The following is a 19,080-nucleotide window of genomic DNA, read 5'->3' on the forward strand; positions in this document are numbered from 1 at the left end:
GCCTCAAGGCTGGGAAAGGCGGCATAGAGGTGGGGTTACAATTCCTGATCCCCAGGGCAAGGGTGCCTCCCTCCTCGCACCTGGGCCACCCCACAAGCCCTGAGACACAGCAGTGTGGGTAGGGAAGCCTGGGCCTCCAGAAGGATGGTCCTGGGTGCATCTGGCTCTGCCACTAGGGGCTGGGCGCAGACAACCTTCCTGAACAAGACAAGCTTGTAAAGTGCCCCCTGAGCTGTCTGTAGGAGGGGCCCAGCAGCAGGGCCTGGTTTATGGGTCCAGGCTTCCCTAGGTTCTGCCCATAGCTTTCCTCAGAGCTTCCTTGGTCCTCATCTGGCCTCATTCCAGCTCTGTGGGGTCCCCAGTCCCCCAACCCACCAGACAATGCCACCAGGTCCCACCTCCTCCCTAGATGGCCAAGTCCTCCCAGCCCAGCCCCTAGCTCCCTGTTAGGCCGAAGCGGGGGTCCAGGTGGGCAGAGCCTGGCAGTGAGGGGTGCTCAGCAGCAGTGACCAGGTAAGAGAGGCCCTGCCCAGCCCCAGTGAGGGGAAAGTGTGTGGGGTGGTACCTTCTCCGATGTCCAGCTCAGGGAGGCCAGGGGCCCTCTCCAGGCCGGGGATCGACTGCCTGGCTGGAGGGTGGGGGCCAGGGGTGGTGGGGCTAGGGTGGGGCAGGGCGAGCAGGGACAGACGCCTGACGCTGGGGGTATGGCTGAGCGCATCGGGGGCCTCTGAGAAGCAAGAGCAATGGATGGCTCAGCCACGCAGGGGGCGACCGCGCTGCCACGTCTACTAGGGGCCAGGCAGGACACTGGGACAGTGCCAGGCCTGGGGCTATCAAGGGCAGGCTCCTTGGCCCTCCTCACGGATGAACACAGCTGCCAGCAACCCCTACCCCAGCCTCAGCCCCTGCATGGCCACGCTGACCGCAGCTGCGAGAATCCCTGGCCCAGCACGGGGGGCAGCCACCTGGCAGGGACTGAGAAGGGAACCCGGGCTGTGCTTCAAGCACCAAGAGGCTTCATGCAGGAGCCAAGCATGAGGAAGGCGGGGCCCTTCCTAATGCACCTTCTTCCAGAATCCTGAGAAGGTGAAGCTTCTCAGCCTGGACACTGCAGAGTCTTTGGACTTGACCAGTCTCTGCTGTGGGGCTGGCCTGGGTACTGCAGGTGCCCAGCAGCCTCCCTCCCTCTACCCACCAGGTGCCAGCAGCATCCCTCCCCAGCTTCATCAGCTAGAAATGCTCCTAGACATGGCCAGCAGCTGTCCCCTGTGGGCACAACGGCCCTGGCTAAGTGAGGAGGGTGAGGGGCCTGGTATACTCACTCTGGGCAATGCTTGATGCCGTGTAGCTCTCAGCCATGCCTGACACCTGGCTGGCGATGCTGATCTCACTGGCTCGGCGAAAGCCACGACTGGCAGGGGCAGTGCCGGGCGAGGAGGGGGCGGCATGCTCTTGGAAGGCTGCATTGTGGGTCTGGAGCACATCCGCTGCAGGTGGACAGGGACCAGAGGCCAGGTAAGAGAGGCCCTGCCCAGCCCCGGAGCAGTGGGGGAGCCAGTGCGCCAGGGTCCAGTGTGCACCTAGACTGGAGGCCGGGCAGCAGCTGTGCCAGAGCCACCTGCTCAGGGCTGTGAGAGGGAGGGGCCCAGAGCATTAGCAGGTGAGGAGGAGGGCTGGGGCAGGGTGGACTGACGAATGGACACAGACACAGGGCAGGGAGGCGTGGCAGCTGGGCTCAACCTCAGTCACCCTCCTGCCCCACACACACCCCTCAGCTTATCTCCAGCACCCCAGTGGCTCCAGGGCCTCCGGAGCTCAGCCTGGCCTGACCTGACCCACAGCCCACAGCAGAAGCAGCGGCTCCACCCAGGTTTGCAGGGCGCTGACAACAGGTGCCATGGGTGGCTTCCTGGGGATGCCCTGCACATGCAGAGCACAGAGAGAGGCAAGCCCTAGGCGTCCCTCACACAGGCCACAGCCAGCAGCCCCTGATGGGCATTTGGGGACAAAGGCAGGTTCTGGGAGCTCAAGCCAGGCTCACCCAGGCCCAGGCTGAAGACAGGACAGAACAGGGAGGATGGGGCTCAGCCAGACAAGCCACACCTGGACGGGGTACAGGAGGTGCCTGGGTGACCTCAGAGAGTGAAGGAGTGGGCCCTGGGGAATCCAACCCCTCGATGGGACCGGAAGCTTCCCCAGGTGAGGGGTGGGCCCGGCTGGCTCAAAGCCTCAGTCTGCTTCTGGCAGAGCCCTGGAACTGTCACTGACTTGCTGTGTGGCCCTGAGACGGCCTCTGCTGTCTCTGAGCTGCTGCGCCCCTTTGCTTTGGGTCTGCCCTGCCTCTGGCCCACAATATGCAGGGAGGAGGCACCGACACCAGCTCCCCAGGGCCGTCCCGCCCAAGTCTCTGTTCCTCACCACCCAGGTCCCATGAACTGTGAGTGGCCAAGGAGGGCATGGGTTGGGGGGTGTCCCTGAGGACCGGGTCAACCAGCGAAGCAGACGTCACCACGAGCAAGGGAGGGTACACACACTCGGCACAGCCCGGGCGGGGCCCGTCTTGCCAGGTGGGCGCGGGAACAGGCATACTGGTTTCCAGGAAGCCGTCCCCGTGGGGGAGAGGGGCCAGGGGGCTGCCCTCCAGGACCAGCTCGGGGTTTCTCTGCACGGTCTCGACTGGAGGCAGACGGGGAGAGAACAGAGGACAAGAACAGACACTTGCATGGGCCATCCAGACACGCTCCGACACAGAGACTCAGGGCTCCTCAAGGACCAGGACATGACAAGACGCTGGGATACACGCTGGGGCAGGGGTCGGGCCAAGCCTACCTGGACCTCCCCTGCCCCAACCCGTCTCCTGCACCCTGTCTCGGGGCCGGCCACCTGCCATGATGGGACCCAGCCGACCAGGCCCCCTACTCAGTGAGGGTCCCTGCTGGGTCCTTAGCTCTGTCTCTGCTGGGATGGAAGCTCAGCTGTGGAGAGGGAAGTCTGGTCTTGTTCTGCCCTTTCCCTGCTCTGGGGACCCTGGAACAAGGCCCTGACCTGTGTCCTCTGAAAGGTGGGAACTATCATTCGTGCCTCACTGGGATCAGTGCAGAGGGATGCACCACCCCCACCACCCACCCCCAACAGCTGTCCACCTCCGAGAGGCATTCAGCAAAGGCTGTCCCTCTCACCTGGGGAAGAACCACGTGGCATGGAGGACCTAGGAGCCAGGGAGCCACGCCTACCCCACCTTCCCCTAGAGGAGCGGGGCGGAATGTGCCTCTCACCCAGCAGCGTGGAGCAGCCGTCCCCCAGCGGGTAGCGTTGGTAGCGGGGGACGCTGAAAGGCGGCAGGGCGTGAAAGCGCCGTTCCAGCAGCGGCTCCAGGCGTGAAGCTGAAGGGTCCGCGGGGTGGAAGAGGTTGTAGACTTGCTGGCAGGCCGGCCGCAGCTGGAAAACTGGGGGTGGGGGTGTTGGCTGCAGAGCTGGGGCTGGCCCTGAGGAGCAGGGGCGGGGGTGGGAAATTTGGGAACTGGGCACTGGGTTGTTAGGGATAAGACGGCGGGTGTGTCTCTATCCATTTAGGACCTGTTTGGGTCATTGTCACTTTTTTGTCTGAGACAGGGTCTTGCTCTGTCACCCAGGCTGGAGGGCAGTGGTGCGATCTTGGTTCACTGTAGCCTCAGTCTCCTGGGCTCAAGTGATCCTACCCCCTCAGCCTCCTGAGTAGCTGAGACCACAGGTGTGCACCACCACACCTAGCTTTTTTATTTTATTTTTTGTAGAGATGGGGTCTTGCTATATTATCCAGGCTGGTCTCAAACTCCTGGACTCAAGTGATCCTCCCACCTGGGCCTCCCAAAGTGCTGGGATTACAGGCATGAGCCACCACACCTGACCTCTAATTTTTTTTTCATTGCAAAATTTATGATGATTGTGGTAAAAGGTGGTTTGCAGTACAGAAGAGCATATGATGAAGGGCACATGGTGGAAACCCCTTCCACCCCAGACCTCCCTGCAGCTCCAGCTCATCTTGCGGGAGCACCATCGAGTGTTGGCTAAGGCAGCCCTGCTCTGCCTGTATCGGAAAATGTTTCCCCTTGTCAAATGGGGCAGCAGTTCCAACCATGTCATGGAATTAAGGAGATCATGTGAATGCAAGGTTGTGTTAATTATTAGTGCTGTATCTCACTTTTAGAGGGACATAAACCAGAACATATGCTATGCCTTCTGAACTTTGCCTTTTCCTCCCGCTTAACACAAAAAATGTTGGCATCTTTCACGTCAGCACGTGTAGCTTCTCTTTGCTCTTTTTCAGTGGAGGCGGGTACTCCACTGTGTGGTTGTGCCAGAATTTATCTAACCAGCCCCCTCCACATAGATGGACATTTAAGTTGGTTCTGGTTTTTCACAATGACACATAATGTGACCACAACGGCACTGCCCGTAAGTCTCCATGTACCTGTGTGGGACTCTGTGGGGCTATTCAGAGCCTGCAGTGGATGGGGCACAGGGATGCCCTTCATGGGGCTGCCTTGGTTGTTGGGGTCCCCTTAAAGCTACCCATTTCTCTTCCTGGCAGTGCTGAAGTCGCCAGTTTATGGAAGGGGAAGGGGCTTGGGTGCTGAGTCCAGAGGTCTGCATGTTTTTTTCTTTTTTTTTTGAGACTGAGTTTCGCTTTTGTTGCCCAGGCTGGAGTGCAATGGCACAATCTTGGCTCACCGCAACCTTCGCCCTCCCGCGTTCAGGCGATTCTCCTGCCTCAGCCTCCCGAGTAGCTGGGATTACAGGCATGTGCCGCCACACCCGGCTAATTTTGTAATTTTAGTAGAGACAGGGTTTCTCCATGTTGGTCAGGCTGGTCTCAAACTCCCGACCTCAGCTGATCCGCCCACCTCGGCCTCCCAAAGTGCTGGGATTACAGGTATGAGCCACTGTGCCCGGCCAGGTCTGCATTTTTAACCTAGCACTTGGCAAGCATCTAAACCTCTCTGAGCCTCAGTTTCCCCCCTCTGTCATCTGGGGGTGTAACATGTGTTGCTACTCTCAGGATTGTGTGGCTCCTGGAGCTTTGCAGGCTGAACCCAGGGTACAGGGCAGGGACTGCTGCTCCAATGACGCCCAGCCGCTGGCCTGCCTTCCCTGGGTAGACAGAGACGCACAGCTGTGGCCCCTCCAGGGCTGGGAGCCCACTATACCCAGGAGGCTTTGGGGATGCCTGGCCTCTGCATCTCTCTCTATGGGAGAACCTTGGACCTGGGAGGCTGGGTCTGTCTCCATCTGACTCTGGGGTGGTGCCTTCTCTCCCTGGACCTCAGCTTTCCCATCTAGGGGTTGAGCCTCAGCTCCCACAGGCACCCCGGAGATGAAATGAAACAGCAGGTGTCATGGACGGCCAGTGACTGAGCTGCTGAAGCAGGAGCAGAGGATAGCAAGGGACCCTTGGTGGGGAAGACAGGAAGGAGGGCAGAAACAGGCCTGGGACGTGGCTATGATCTCGTCACAGGGGTCCACTGAGACCCCCGCACCCGCACCCAGTGCATGTACCCCCCATCCTGCCCCTGCTGGGCTCTCACCATCCAGGGCTGGGATGACAGTCTTCCTCAAGGCCAGGACCAGCCCCAGCGGGCACCCAAAGAGGAAGAGGTCAGTGATCTCAAAGTCAAACCTGCCCAGGGCACCTGTGCCGTCCAACATGGTGGAGCTGCTGGAATGGCGTGAGCAGGGCTCAGTCCTCAGCACGCTGGCATGGAGGCTGCAGACCCAAATAAGACAGCTGTCATGTGGGTGCAGCTGCCATCATCTGCCACGACACCGCTGGTGGCAGCAGGTCCCAACCTCTCTCGGGGGCCCACTGGCTTCAGGACAGCCCTGAGCTGGACTACCTGCCCCTGGTCCATTCTGCCCCCGACTCTGCCATTCCCAACCCTCACCCTCAAGACAAATTGCTCCCTCAGGCCCAAGATGGCCCTTGGTGTATATGAGACAAGGCACCCAATAAGCCACTTTCTCCTGGGCCCAGACTGGGATCCCAGGTCTCAGGCTGGCGGAACCTCAGGCAGAGAGCCTGGGCCTCCTGTTGGCCATCACGGGGGATGTTCCTCCCTCTTGGAGCCTCTTCCAGCACCCAGAGGTGAGCCCCAGCCCCCAGCCCCGCCCACCTGGACAGGAAGGCCTGGTGCTGCTGGATGGTATCCAGCTCGTAGGTGGATGAGTCGCTCCTCTTGCGGGGCAGTTGCCTTTTGGGGTCCTCGGTGCCGTTGCTGCGGGGGATGTCGACGTTGCTTCGGCTCAGGTGCCTACTGCTCTCCAGGCTGGAGCCACCACTACTGCCACCACCACCACTGCTGCCACCACCACCACCGCCACCACCGGAGCAGTGTGCTGCATTCACCAGGATGCCCGGGGACAGCAGGTCGTTGTCCTGGAATGGCCCCGTGGAGTCTCACTGCCGGGTGGCCGCTGGCCTGACCCCTTCTCCAGTGTCCTAGAAGCTGCCTCCTCCCTCATAACCCCAGGCCCAGCGGCCACTGTCCAGCCGGCCTCTCGCCAAACCAGAGGGAAGGGCCCCTGTTCCCTTCCGTCCTCCCAGCCACCCTGGACCTCACTGGTCTACAGGCTGTTTGCCACTGTGCAGCAGAGGCAGGGAAGCAGAGATGGGTCGCCCATCCCACCTCCTAGGAACCAGACCCCACTGCCCACACTGCAGACCCTGGTTCAGGCTCATGAAACCACACGCATTCCTAGGCTTGGCCACGTAGCAGCTGTTCCCCTGCCCCCATGCACCTGCCCTGCTGCCTCTGGGCACCTGTGCTGCCAACCTTTGCCCTTCCCATCCTTTTTTGGAGGGGTGAGGGGAGAGAGATTGTGAGAAAAACTGCTACAGCTCTTTCAGGGCCCAGGCACTTCTGCCAGAATGGGCTGGGCTTCCTCAGCTCACCTGCACCCCCAACCCCTCCACAGCCCCTGCCCTGGAGGTGAGCTCTGGCAGCAGAGCTGGGGTTCAGGGGCTTGGAAAATGTTTGTTGAATGAATAGAGCTTAACTGGGTAGAGTTCAAGCCAGTTGGACTCAGGAAGTGCTGCCAGCATTCTGCTTGGTGGACACAGCCTGGGGCCAGGTGCAGGAACAGGCAGGACAGCGACCCTGGGGGCATGCAGGAGGCTTCAGGCCTTGGGGACTGTCTGGGCCCCCACTTGGGTACCTGCATGCTGACCACGCTGCCCCGGCGGCTGCTGCTTTGACTCTCAGACACCGGCTGGTTGCTGTAGCACAGGGCATCAAATGCCAGGATGCCCCCGACGCAGTCCCCAATCAGGCAGACCTTGAGGGAGAGGGGCCAGAGGCCTGAGCCATTCACCCACTCGCTGGACTATAGGCTGGGGAGGCCGTCACCTTCCCCCTCAGGCCAGCCTGCCCTACAGGGTCTTCCATCTCCTCCCCTCCCCAACCTCCCCGGGACTCACCTGCCCATTGAAGGTCATGCCCTCCTGGGACTTGATGAAGTCCCCATAGGCAAGGTTGGCTCGCTGAATCACTGTGGCAACCGCCTCCTGGTACTGGGGGGAGGAGGTGGCCAGCAGGGGGAGGGCAGCCAGGGGAATGTGGTCCTGACTGCTGGACAGACAGCCTTCGTCATGGCTGTAGGGGCTGAGGCTGGGGAGAGGGGCCAGTCAAGAGAGGGCAGGCGGCTCCAGCTCAGCCCAAAGGGCCCCTCTCCCCTGACCTGAGTCTCAGCCATGGACTCAGCATACACTAGTGAGGACCCTTCCCAGCCAGGGCCTGGGTAGGCTTGGGGGACCAGGGTGGGTAAGACCCCATGTCTCAGAGGCAGGCCAATATCCCCACATTACACGTTTGGAAACGAAGGCTCAGCCATGGGCCCAGCCCTTCTGGGACTCGAGGCTTAGCCTGCATGTATATGTTTGGGCACCTCCAGGTAGAAGGGGCTGGCCGGTGGGTCTGGACATCGGGGCAGGAGTCCTGAAATTGGGGAGCCACCTGAGGCCCAGGGGTGGGAGGAGGACAGTGCACTGGTGGAGGCTGCAGTCAAGGGCAGATGCCACTCACTTGGAGACCAGGGCAAAGGCGTCAGAGCAGACGGGCGGGCAGGGCACCAGGCGGATGGCAAGGCGGCCTAGGGCGCTGGGGTAGTGCACACGCATGACGGTGTCGAACACGTTGGCGATGGTGTTGGCATCGCCCTTCTTGGAGCTGGGGTCCCCGGCGCCCGTGTCCAGGATGGTGCCTCCGTGCAGCACCAGTAGCAGCACGTGGATCTTGGAGGGCGGTGCAGCCAGCGGCTGGCTAACCTCGTCCTGCATGGGTTGGGGGACAGTGTCAGCTCCCCAGGGAACCCAGCTCCTTGCTGAGGCCCCTCTGTCACCCTTGGTGGGGGTGTGCCTGTCACACGCAGCCCAACTGCTCCCTCTGAGGACCCCAGTTTTGGTTACTCAGTCCTGGAGCCTTGGGTTTGGCTGCCTCAACCTCTCCCCTGGGACCCTTGCAGGGACTGGAGCCTGCAGGAGGAGGCAGGGAGGTGGGCCTGTGCACTCCTCCTCCTGCAGCCCTGCTCCTGTCTGCCACCCTGACCAGGGGCACAGAGGACATGGAGGGAGGGAGTCCATTCCTTTGAGAGCACGAGCTCTCCTTCCTTCAGGGAGCCCAGGCAGTGGCTTCTGGGGCTTCCAGCTTTAGGGGGAGGCAGAGAGGTTCAGCCTGGTCTTGGCCTTGGGGGCTGCCTGCCCTGTGTGTGTCTGTCTTGGCCTGAGCAGACAGGGCCACCACCAGCTCAAAGTTACAGAGGTCACCTGAGAATGGCTGGGGTCAGGGCATCCACAGCCTGGGTGGGCGGCAACCCCAGCTACTCTGCCTGCAGCTCCGAGCTCTCCCCCCATTCTCCCCAGGCCCCCACCCTAAGGCCCTGCCATTCCTGGCATCTCTCTAAGACCAGGGTCTCCAAAAGGAGAGGTGTCCTGGTGGGGACGGAGCCCCAGCACCTTAGAGAGGAGGCTGATCAGATTTCAAGAGGTAATGACCCCACCTTCCTGCCAGGCCAGGCCTGCCTGTGAGGTCAAGGTGAGACCCTAGACCTGCACACCTGTGTAAGGGCTGCGAACTGCTCCAGGCTGGGGGACTGGGCTAATATCACATGGCATGTCGGTGCCAGGCTGGACCGGAACCTAAAGCCTCTGCCACTACTCAGCACTCTCCTGCCAGGCCAGGCTGTGGCCCTGTCCCCAGAGGTCACCCTCCCCTGCCCCAAGCTTCTGGTATGTGACCGGAGGATAGCAGCAGGGCCAGGGCCCGAGAGGGGCCACTGATGAGTACTTGCTGTGTCCGTATGATGTCTAGGGTGTGGGGGCAGAGAAGGGAGCTGAAGGGAGAGTCCTGCCTCCAAGAACCCGAGGAGACAGACCAAGCAGCCAAAGCCATCTAGAGGGCCTGTGGTGGGGACAGCTGGCCCTGAACTGGCCAGGGGGTAGGGGTAGCACCAGGACCCAGGTGCCAACACAGAGGCTGGGTGGGTGGGGAGGGCAGGGGCTGGATCCAGGACTTAAGAGGCCACGAGGTGGCTGGGCACAGTGGCTCAAACCTGTAATCCCAGCACTTTGGGAGGCTGAGGCAGGCAGATCACTTGAGGCCAGTAGTTTGAAACCAGCCTGGCCAACATAGCAAAACCGTCTCTACCAAAAATACAAAAATTAGCCAGGCAGGGTTGTGCACATCTGTAATCCCAGCTACTCGGGAGGCTGAGGCAGGAAAATCATTTGTACCCAGGAGGCAGAAGTTGCAGTGGGCCGAGATCGCACCACTGCACTGCAAACTGGGTGACGGAGTGAGACCCTGTCTCCAAAAAAAATAAAAAAATGTGGGCACCAGGAAGGGCAAGGGAATGGATGGGCTGGGCCAGGAGCCACTGAGCAGCAAGAAGCCTGGTGGGTGCTGCTGAGCTGGAGGAGGAAGGCTGGGCTGCCCTCACCCCAGGAGGAGCCACGGGCTTCTCTCTTCTTCCCAGGGGCCAGGGCAGGACTGACACTTGTCCTCACATGGGGATTAGCCACCACTGGTTGGCCTGGACACAAACACACTCAGCCTAGGGCAGAGGGGGCCACCAGCTGCCCCGAACACAGGGCAGGAGGGAACAACATGAGCCCTGTTGGGCTTTGACAAGGGCTTTTTTCCAGTCCAGTGAGGCGAAGGGCTTATGGAAGAAATGTCTTACGCAGCCTTCAGGACAGGGAGGTGACATCCAGTGGTACTTAGTCACCAGGGGACGGGAAGGGCTTGGCACTGGGGGCTGAGAGAATCCTGCATAGGCCTGTCTGACTGGGCTCAGCCCTGGAGATGATCCAGGGACCCCCAGAGGCCCCTGGAACACAGCCTCCCTACACTCAGCCTGCTTTCTCCAAGGGGACATCCTGCCTCAGCCCGAGACAGGGATTCACCCTGCCCTGGGCTCTAGTTGGGGCTGAGCCCCCTGTAGCTGTAGAGGCATCCCCCTACTAGTGTCTCTGCAAGGCAAGGAGCAGGGGCTCCGGTTTGGGGGTTCTTGCAAGCAAATGGATTTAGCTTTGGATGGTGGTGCTCCAGAATCAGTGCTGGGTTCTGAACACACACCCCAAGGCAGATCCAGAGCCCCAGGCCCCTTCTGCCCCTCCCCTGGGGGGCGTCAGAGCTGTGTGTGCTGCAGGTGGGGAAAGGGATCCGTTTGCTTATCTAGACATTAAGCAGCAATTGGAAATCAACTCCCCTTATTCCATGACCCTTTTAGAAAGCCCACCTCAGTGTCAGACCGCAAAGCAGAAAACCACAGGAGGGGAGGCTGTGTGGATGTCCCTCCTCCTCCCCCAGACTCCCCGGGGGCCCAAGTTCCCCACAGAAGTGGTGCTGCCTCCACCTTAGGTAGCTTGAGGCCAGAGCAGTGCGGTGACCGCAGGTGATGGTGGGACAGCCCAGCTCAGCCCTGGCTCCTGTCCCAGTGCAAACAGCTCTGACGGCCCGCAGGTGGAGGAGGATGGGGCGTGAACTCCCACAGAGAACCCCCGAAGCGGACACAGGCGCTCTACCAAGACAGCTTTATTGGACACACTGAGCTCCGCCTGCCTCCCGCAGGGCCATCTTGTCGGCCACGGCCACATCACTTCTGCCTAGACGACTGTCGCTTCCTCCCTTTTCGTCTTTTTATCTTCAGGGACAGCAGACAGGCTGGGCACAAGGTGAAGATCTTATTTTTGATCTGGAATTTACAAGTTTCTCATTTTACTTTCCCATGGGTGGAGCTTGGATAAGGCTTTCTCAGGGGTTGTCTGTAGTCCCTGGTTCTTGGGGACCTCAGAGACAGAGGGCGACAGGTGCCTTCCTAGCAGGGCAGCAAAAAAGGAGGCCCAGGCCTCTCCCCGGACGGTACCCAGGCAGGCGTGGAGGTGAGGCTACCAGGCCCAGAGTTCCACCTCTGTAACCCCTCAGACTATTCCTCTGCACCCTACCCCTCCCTTGGTGGCTGTGCCCCTGTCCCTCTGACACTCGGGCACCCACCTCTATGATGTTCAGCTGCTCCACGCTGGAGGCCACCCTGAACTCAGGGGCACTCTGGCGGTACAGACCATCTGCAACAACACAGAAGCCGTGCTGTGAGCTGAGGGGCAGCCTAACCTGGCCGACCGGACGGAGGCTGCAACTGTGACGAGGGGAGCTTGGGGGTCCCCAACCCCCGTGTATGCCCAGCACTGTGCAGGAGCTGGATCAGAAAGGAGGGGGCTGAAGCCCTGCAGCCGTCCTCCCCAGGCTCTGCAGCACCCCCAGACCTGCTGACCTTGTGTGTCTTCCGGCTCTGGGCTCTCGATCTTGTCCATGAGGTCATTGGAGCTCCACTTGGTGATGTCCTTGGGGAACATTTCCTCTGTGTCGGACAGGTCCTCTGAAGAGGAGGGAGGGAAACTCAGGTGGGACTGGGAACAGTGGGGAGGCCTGGCTTCCCGAGGTGGGGACACCCCTGAGTACCCCTGTGTTTGGCTCTGCTCTGACCCTTCCTCAACAGGACGGCCACACAGCCCCACACCTTGGGCTTCTTCCTGACCATTACAAAAAATAGTGGTAACATTCATATAAGAAAAGTCACCATTTATAAAGTGGTATTTAGTATATTCACAATGCCGTGCAACCATCACCACTATCTAATTCCAGAACATCTCACCTCCCTAAATGGGAGCCCCATACCTGGGAGCAGTGAGTCCTCAGTCTTGCCTTCCTTGGCCCCTGGCCACCACCAACCAATTTTCTGTCTCTACAGATTTGTCTATTATGGACATTTCCTATAAATGGAACCATACACTATGTGGTCCTGTGTCTGGCTTCTTGCACTCAGCATAGGGTTTCTGGGGTTCCTCTATGTTGTAGTGTGTGTCAGATGCTTCATTCCTTTTTATGGCTGAACCACAGTCCATTGCATGGACACACCCCTTTTGTTTATCCACTCATCAGCTGATGTTCCTGACCATTTTTAAAAAAAATGCTATATTGGCCAGACGTGGTGGCTCATGCCTGTAATCCCAGCACTCTGGGAGGCTGAGGCGGGTGGACTGCTTGAGGTCAGGAGTTCAAGACCAGCCTGACCAACATGGTGAAACTCCGTCTCTACTAAAAATACAAAAATTAGCCGGGCGTGGTGGTGCGCGCCTGTAGTCCCAGCTACTCAGAAGGCTGAGGCAGGAGAATTACTTGAACCTGGGTGGCGGAGGTTGCAGTGAGCTGAGATGGCGCCGTTGCACTCCAGACTGGGCGACAGAGCAAAACTCTTGTCTCAAAAAAAAAAAAAAAAAGCTACATTTAGGCCGGGGGTGGTGGTTCACATCTGTAATCCCAACACTTTGGAAGGCTGAGTCAGGTGGATCACCTGAGGTCAGGAATTCAAGACCGGCCTGGCCAACATGGCAAAACCCCATCTCTACTAAAAATACAAAAATTAGGCAGGCATGGTGCCTGTAGTCCCAGCTACTCAGGAGGCTGAGGCATGAGAATCACTTGAATCTGGGAGGCAGAGATTGCAGTGAGCTGAGATTGCACCACTGCACTTCAGCCTGGGCAACAGAGTGAGACTCCGTCTCAAAAACAAATAAATAATAAATAAAAATAAAAAATGCTACATTTACTTTATTCCTCTTCGCCATTTTTAATTTCTTATATATATATATTTTTTTTTGAGATAGGGTCTTGCTTTGATGCCCAGGCTGTCATAGCTTACTGCAGCCTTGACCTCCTGGGCTCAAGTGATCCTCCCATCTCAGCCTCCTGAGTAGCTGGAACTACAGGCATGCGCCACGACACTTGGCTAATTTTTTTATTTTTATTTTTGTAGAGACGAGTTCTCACTATGTTACCCTAGCTGGTCTTGAACTCCTGGGCTTAAGCAATCCCAAAGTGTTGGGATAACAGGCGTAAGGCACTGTACCCAGTTCCTGTTTTGTTAAATTGACAAATAATCATAATTGTACATATTCATGGGGTACACAGTGATGTTTCAATATACCAGTGTATGGTGATCAGATTAGGATAATTAGCATATCCATCATGTCAAATATTTATCATTTCTTTGTGTTGGGAATGTTCAATTTCCACCTTCCAGTGATTTGAAACTATATATTACTGTGGTTTAAAAAAATTTTTTTATTTTTGGTATTGACAGGGTTTCGCCATGTTGCCCAGGCTGGTCTCAAACTCCTAGGCTCAAGCGATCCACCTGCCTCAGCCTCCCAAAGTGCTGGGATTACAGGTGTGAGCCACTGCGCCTGGCCCAATACATTACTGTTAACTCTAGTCATCCTGCAGTGTCATAGAACTGAACTCATTCCTCCTATCTAGATATAATTTCATATCCTCTAACAGGTCTCTCCCTGTCCCTCCACAAAAGCACAGCTTCGTAAGAAGTGCTGCTATGAACACTGCCTCCAAGACGCCTGCTTCTGCTCCTCTGAGAACTTCTGCCCAGGTCCATCAGGCTCGTGGCTACTGTCTGGCTCTGGCACTCGCCGGCCCTCCTCCAGTCCTGGATGGGCTCCTGGGCCCATTTCCCCAGGACACTGCTGCCCTGGCACTTCCTGCTTTGCTGTCTCTTTTACAGCTTTTTCTATGTTAAATATGTATTTTCCTTTCATCAGGGTCAGAGAGCCACCTGGGAGGGGTGGGACGCCAAGAGGCCCCCCCTCCGTCCTGGGCAAGGCCCCTGGTGCAGAGGCCAGCTCGGGAGTTCCCAGCCACCATTCCAGGTCCTCCAGTCCCAGGGCCAAACCAGGCACCTTTCTTCTGCCTGGACGCTGACTCCCCAGGTTCCTTCCCTTGAGGGCAGCTGGCCAGTTAACCAAAATGCCACCTTATGTGGTTCCTGTGCCCCTCCAAGCCACAGTGGTGACATGAGATCTGGTGCTGCCTGTGTCTGCTGAGTGCCTATGGGCTCGCCCCCGTCCCTTTCTGAGTCTCTGACCTGCTGTGTGAACTTTGGTCTGGCTCAGCCACCGGCTTGCAGAGGGACCCAAGCCCCCAACTCCTACACCTGCTGGCCCCTCCAGCTTCCTGGAGAGGAATGGCTGGGGCACCAAGCAGGTGAGCGCTGTATGCATGCCTCTTCCTGGCACAGGTGGTGCATCTGCTATATGGTCATGCGCTTATTTTGGGACTAGTGGGAAAATGGGCACTTCACTTTTTCTGCTTATTGCATTTTCTAAAGTGCCTACATTAGATGTGGTATTAATTTAATCAAGAAAAAATAAGGTAAATACAAAAAATTAGAAAATTAAAAGAAGTTATGCTTCCATGGAAATAAATTCACATATGGAATAAAGCCGTAGTCTGATGGCATATCCTTATTTGGGGTTTCAAGAGCGCAGGCCCCATCTGCCAGGCCCACAGCACATCCTGATATCAGGTCCTGAGACCCCAGACTCAAAGGAACAAGATGACTTCATCTCATCCTCTATGCACTGCCCCAAACACCAGGCTGTCCACCTGGGACAGCACAGCTGTAGGGACCAGATATAGAATAGTAACAGGCAACACCCGCATCAGTCCACACCCACACCCTAAGCCCTTTCAGACCCCTCCCCACCTCGCCCAGGAAGGCCCCAAGGACTGCAGGGCGCTGCCTGCCTACCGTGCGCATCGAAGAACTCGTCATCTGAGCTCTCATCTGAGTCCCTGGCAATACTCTGCATCCTCCACTCCGAGATGCTGTGGCGGGAAGGACTCGCTGGAAGGCAAAACCTCAGAATGACCGCCAACTGGAGAGGAAGGGCCCAGAGGCTGCCCCGAGCCGGCAGGAGGCAGGGAGGGCCACCCACAGGCCTGACAGGCATCACAGAGGCTGCCACAGGAGCCAGGAAGGTTCAGAAGAGAATGAAGTGGGTAAATGAGTGGGGAGCGGCCTAGGCTCACCTCCTGTCCACCTGGCACAAGGCAGTCATGTCCCGGGGAGCATGGGTGGGGAAGAGCATGACAGACATAAGCCCAGGACGTGGGGTCAGACAGGCCTGGGTCCACTCCTGGGCCTCTGACCTGAGTCTGACCAAGAGCAAACTCCTGAAATTTGGCCACAGCAGGGCCCAGGCAGGAGATGAGTGAGCCAGGTTTGCCTGCTGGAGAAGCTGACTCCACTCGGGATGCCTGGGTTGATCCTTTATCTCAGGGTCTGAAGTCTCCCCATCAGGAGGGGTGGCCCCTCCACAGCGCTGCAGGTTCCCAGCCACCTCCACTGGCTCCTATGGGTAGCACTGTGTTCCCTGGGCATGGAGGGTAAGTGTCGGGGAGCCTGCTGGGGCAGGGCCCAGGCTTCCCCGTGTGGGAGGACTAGCCCAGGGCTCTGACTCCCTCTGGGCTTGGTGCCTCAATGTCCATGGGAAAGAACTCTGAGGAGGTGCAGTGATCCAGCAGTGTGTGGGGCTGCCTTGTGGGGAGGGACCTTGAGTGTGGGTGGCAGGTGGCGCAGGGGCTCACCTCCCCGCTTGGACGACCGAGACGACTTGGAGGATGTGGACCACTGTTTCTTGAGGCCGCGCCCCACTAGGGGCTCCCCATTGCTGCTGCTGGGCTCCGGGGGCTCCCCAGAGGCCTGGTCCGAGGCGGCTTCGTGCTTGACGAGCTCGGTGGCCTCCTCACCATCCTCATTGAACTGGGCCATCTTTCGGGAAAGCATGAGCTGCGCCTCCTTCTCCAGCTCCCGGATGTTCTCCATGCTCAGCCCATACCACTCGTCCTGCCAGCACCAGGCCTGCCGGTGAGCCCGCACCATCACCCTCCGTAGTCCTGTGCCCCACGGGGATCAGAGAGGGAGAGAGACGAGGGGAGGGAGGTCAGCGCAGGAGCCTGCACGGAGGTGTAGGGCCCAGGCAGGGGCTTTGGGAGGCTGCATCCATGTTGCAGGTCAAACTAAAGTCACTGCCTGTCTGTGCCTCAGTTTCCCCATTTGTAAAATAAGGGGACTGGCTCACAGATAGTCTCACAAGCTCATAGTGGTTCTATAATTAGAGTGGAGGGGCCTCCCAAGGCAATGTGTCCAGTCAGAAGCCACAGTTGGAAGGGTGCAGTGGCTCATGCCTGTAATCCCAACACTTTGGGAGGATTAGGTGGGAGGACAGCTTGAGTCCAAGGGTTTGAGATCAGCCTGGGCAACGAAACAAGACCCTGTCTCTATAAAAAAAAAATTTAAAAAAAATTAGCCGGGTGTGCTGGTGTGTGCTTGTAGTCCCAGCTACTCTAGAGGCCGAGGTGGGAGGATCACTTGAGCCCAGGGGTTTAAGCCTGCAGTGAGTTATGATTGTGCCACCGCACTCCAGCCTGGGTAACAGAGTGGGACCCTGTCTCTAAATAGATAAATAAATAAGAAGCCACAGTTAATTTTCTGGGAGATTCCTGCCACAGGGGAGGTAGAATAGGACTTCCTGAGAGTCTCCTGTCTCAGTGTCTGGTATATTTTTCCTGTTAAATTTCCCATGGAAAATCAAGTTCAAGTTCAAACTGGGTTGGTTCTCCTTTTCTTTTTTTTTTTTTGTTTGTTTGTTTAAATGCTTTTAGTAGAATATATTATGCACGTGAGATATATAAGAATATATTACACATATAAATTAAGATGTAGAATAAAGTAAAGAATATGTACCTTTTAAAGTATAAAAAACAATTAAAGGGCCAGGCATGGTAGCTCACACCTGTAATCCCAGCACTCTGGGAGGCTGAGGTGAGAGGATGGCTTGAGGCCAGGAGCTTCAGACCAGCCTGGGCAACACAGGGAGATCCCCCATCTCTACCAAAAAAGACAAAAAAAAAAATTAGCCAGGCGTGGTGGTGTGTGTCTGTGGTCCCAGCTACCTGGGAGGTGGAGGTGGGGGGATCACTTGAGCCCAAGAGTTTAAGGTTGCAGTGAGCCATGATCATGCCACTGCACTCCAGCCTGGGTGACCCTGTCTCAAAATAGTAATAATAATCATAATAGAATTATAAAGACTAAAAGCAGACTGGGGGTTGCCTTGGGCCAGGGAGGGATGGGGATGACAGTGAAATGGGAACAAAGGACCTTCTGGGGTGATGAATGCTCTGAAGTTGTGCCCAGCTGTGAATATACTAAAACTTACCAAACTGTTATCTTACAATGAGTGAATCATATGGTATCTAAAATTATGCCTCAATAAAGCTGTTTAAAAAACTTTAAAAAGCAATGAGACATCCACATCCACAGCCCCGGCAAAGAAACACACCATCACCAGCGACAGGGAGCCCTTCACTCGCCCGGCCCCTGACAGTTGGCCCCAAATTTTGCTTGTCATGCGCTTTGCCTTCTGGTCTCAGCACACAGATGTGTTTTCCTGCACACTGTATCAGGCTGGTGTGGCTGTTGCTGAATTTCACATCTACGTGTCACGCTGTATTTTTCTGCCACTTGCTTCTCTGGGTGAGTTTTGTCCATGGATGCGTGCGTGGGGGCTTTGGCTCATCAAGCTGGGACTGTGTGGCATCCGTGTGCGTGTGAAATGCCACATTTCATTGATTCCTTTTCCTGCCAATGGGCCTTTGGCTAATTTGCATTGTTTCTCCATTTTGCTTTCACAAACCTGGTGCTCTGAACATTCCAGAACAGGCATGGGGATTTCTCCAGGGGACAAACCTGGGAGAAGCAATCTCAGGGCATGTACCCCCGCCTCCCCTAGAGCATGCTGAGCGGCTTTGCAAGCAGTTGGGCCACGCCAGGCTCCCAGGCTGGTCTCCTGTGTACCCTCTTTTCCTGCCTCCTCACTTCCCACCTCTGGCTTTGCTGAGCCTTCCTTTCTAAATCCCATCCACTCTTAAAGACCTCTCTGTGGGATGGAGTCCTGTGTCCTCTGCCCAAGCCCCAGGGGTGGCCTCAGGTGTGGCACACTGAAGAGCCTTGGTTTCCTTTCCTGGGACTGTCTGCTGGCCTCACAGGGCTGCCAGGAAGGGCTGCATCCCTTGCTCTACCCTATATAGGGAAATGCCTCCTCCTGGGGTGACCATAAGGGCTGGGACATGCACTACATCTGGGGCCAGGCAGTAATGAGGACAGCTGAGAGCTGTCCCAACCCCCAGGAGTTGCCTCCTCAAGGTCCCTAGAAGCCCAGCGCAGCTCACATGAGTTCACGAGATCATCCCCGTGATATTATAGGACTAGTACTCACAGTTGTCATCAAGCCCCACCTATGTGCCACACCCCATCTTCGGTTCTGAACCCACGATCTCAGCCCACAACGGTCCGATAGGATTGGTGTCATTACACCCATTTTACAGAAGAGAAAAGCAAAGCTCAGTGAGGCTGAGAGACCACAGAGCCACTATGCGTGAGTCAGGCCTGGACTCTAAAGTTGTCCTCTTTCTTCCCACCAGCCACTAGTTCCTGCTTTCTGAGGGGAGAACTGACTTTCAGGGAGCTGGGGAGTCTCTGCAGCTTGGCCAGGATCTCAGCTGCTGGGTAGGGCTGGGGAGGGCCAAGGGGACCCACAGAGACAGAGTGCCAGGAGCTGCAGCCTTAGTAGGTCTGCTGGGTGTCCTGTGCAGGGCTGAACCTAGAGAAGCCTTGAGGAGAGGGTGGGATGAGTCA

At 57.4% G+C, this 19,080-nt stretch overlaps 1 protein-coding gene across 5 annotated transcripts in view; it reads right to left on the bottom strand.

Moving 5' to 3' along the window:
* Positions 1-19,080, bottom strand: part of PITPNM2 (phosphatidylinositol transfer protein membrane associated 2) — a 145,367-nt gene that overhangs the window by 5,783 nt on the left and 120,504 nt on the right. For 2 of the 5 annotated variants that reach the window (XR_010114968.1, XR_010114969.1), the window contains 12 exons: positions 15,972-16,280; positions 15,133-15,228; positions 11,803-11,907; positions 11,526-11,596; positions 8,058-8,305; positions 7,454-7,643; positions 7,192-7,311; positions 6,150-6,412; positions 5,565-5,743; positions 3,276-3,446; positions 2,533-2,676; positions 1,323-1,487 (listed from right to left, as the gene is read on the bottom strand). Coding sequence is in view for 3 of the 5 variants with exons in the window: in XM_063614623.1 (XP_063470693.1) it covers positions 566-727; positions 1,323-1,487; positions 2,419-2,676; positions 3,276-3,446; positions 5,565-5,743; positions 6,150-6,412; positions 7,192-7,311; positions 7,454-7,643; positions 8,058-8,305; positions 11,526-11,596; positions 11,803-11,907; positions 15,133-15,228; positions 15,972-16,280 (2,337 nt within the window). In the remaining 2 variants the exon portion in view is untranslated. Of the gene's footprint in view, positions 1-565; positions 728-1,322; positions 1,488-2,418; positions 2,677-3,275; positions 3,447-5,564; positions 5,744-6,149; positions 6,413-7,191; positions 7,312-7,453; positions 7,644-8,057; positions 8,306-11,079; positions 11,227-11,525; positions 11,597-11,802; positions 11,908-15,132; positions 15,229-15,971; positions 16,281-19,080 lie in introns of those variants that run through there. The other 3 variants (XM_063614623.1, XM_055237957.2, XM_063614624.1) reach the window with 3 other exon arrangements.

Source organism: Symphalangus syndactylus, chromosome 13 (assembly GCF_028878055.3).
Source record: "Symphalangus syndactylus isolate Jambi chromosome 13, NHGRI_mSymSyn1-v2.1_pri, whole genome shotgun sequence".
NCBI classification, from domain to species: Eukaryota; Metazoa; Chordata; class Mammalia; order Primates; family Hylobatidae; genus Symphalangus; species Symphalangus syndactylus.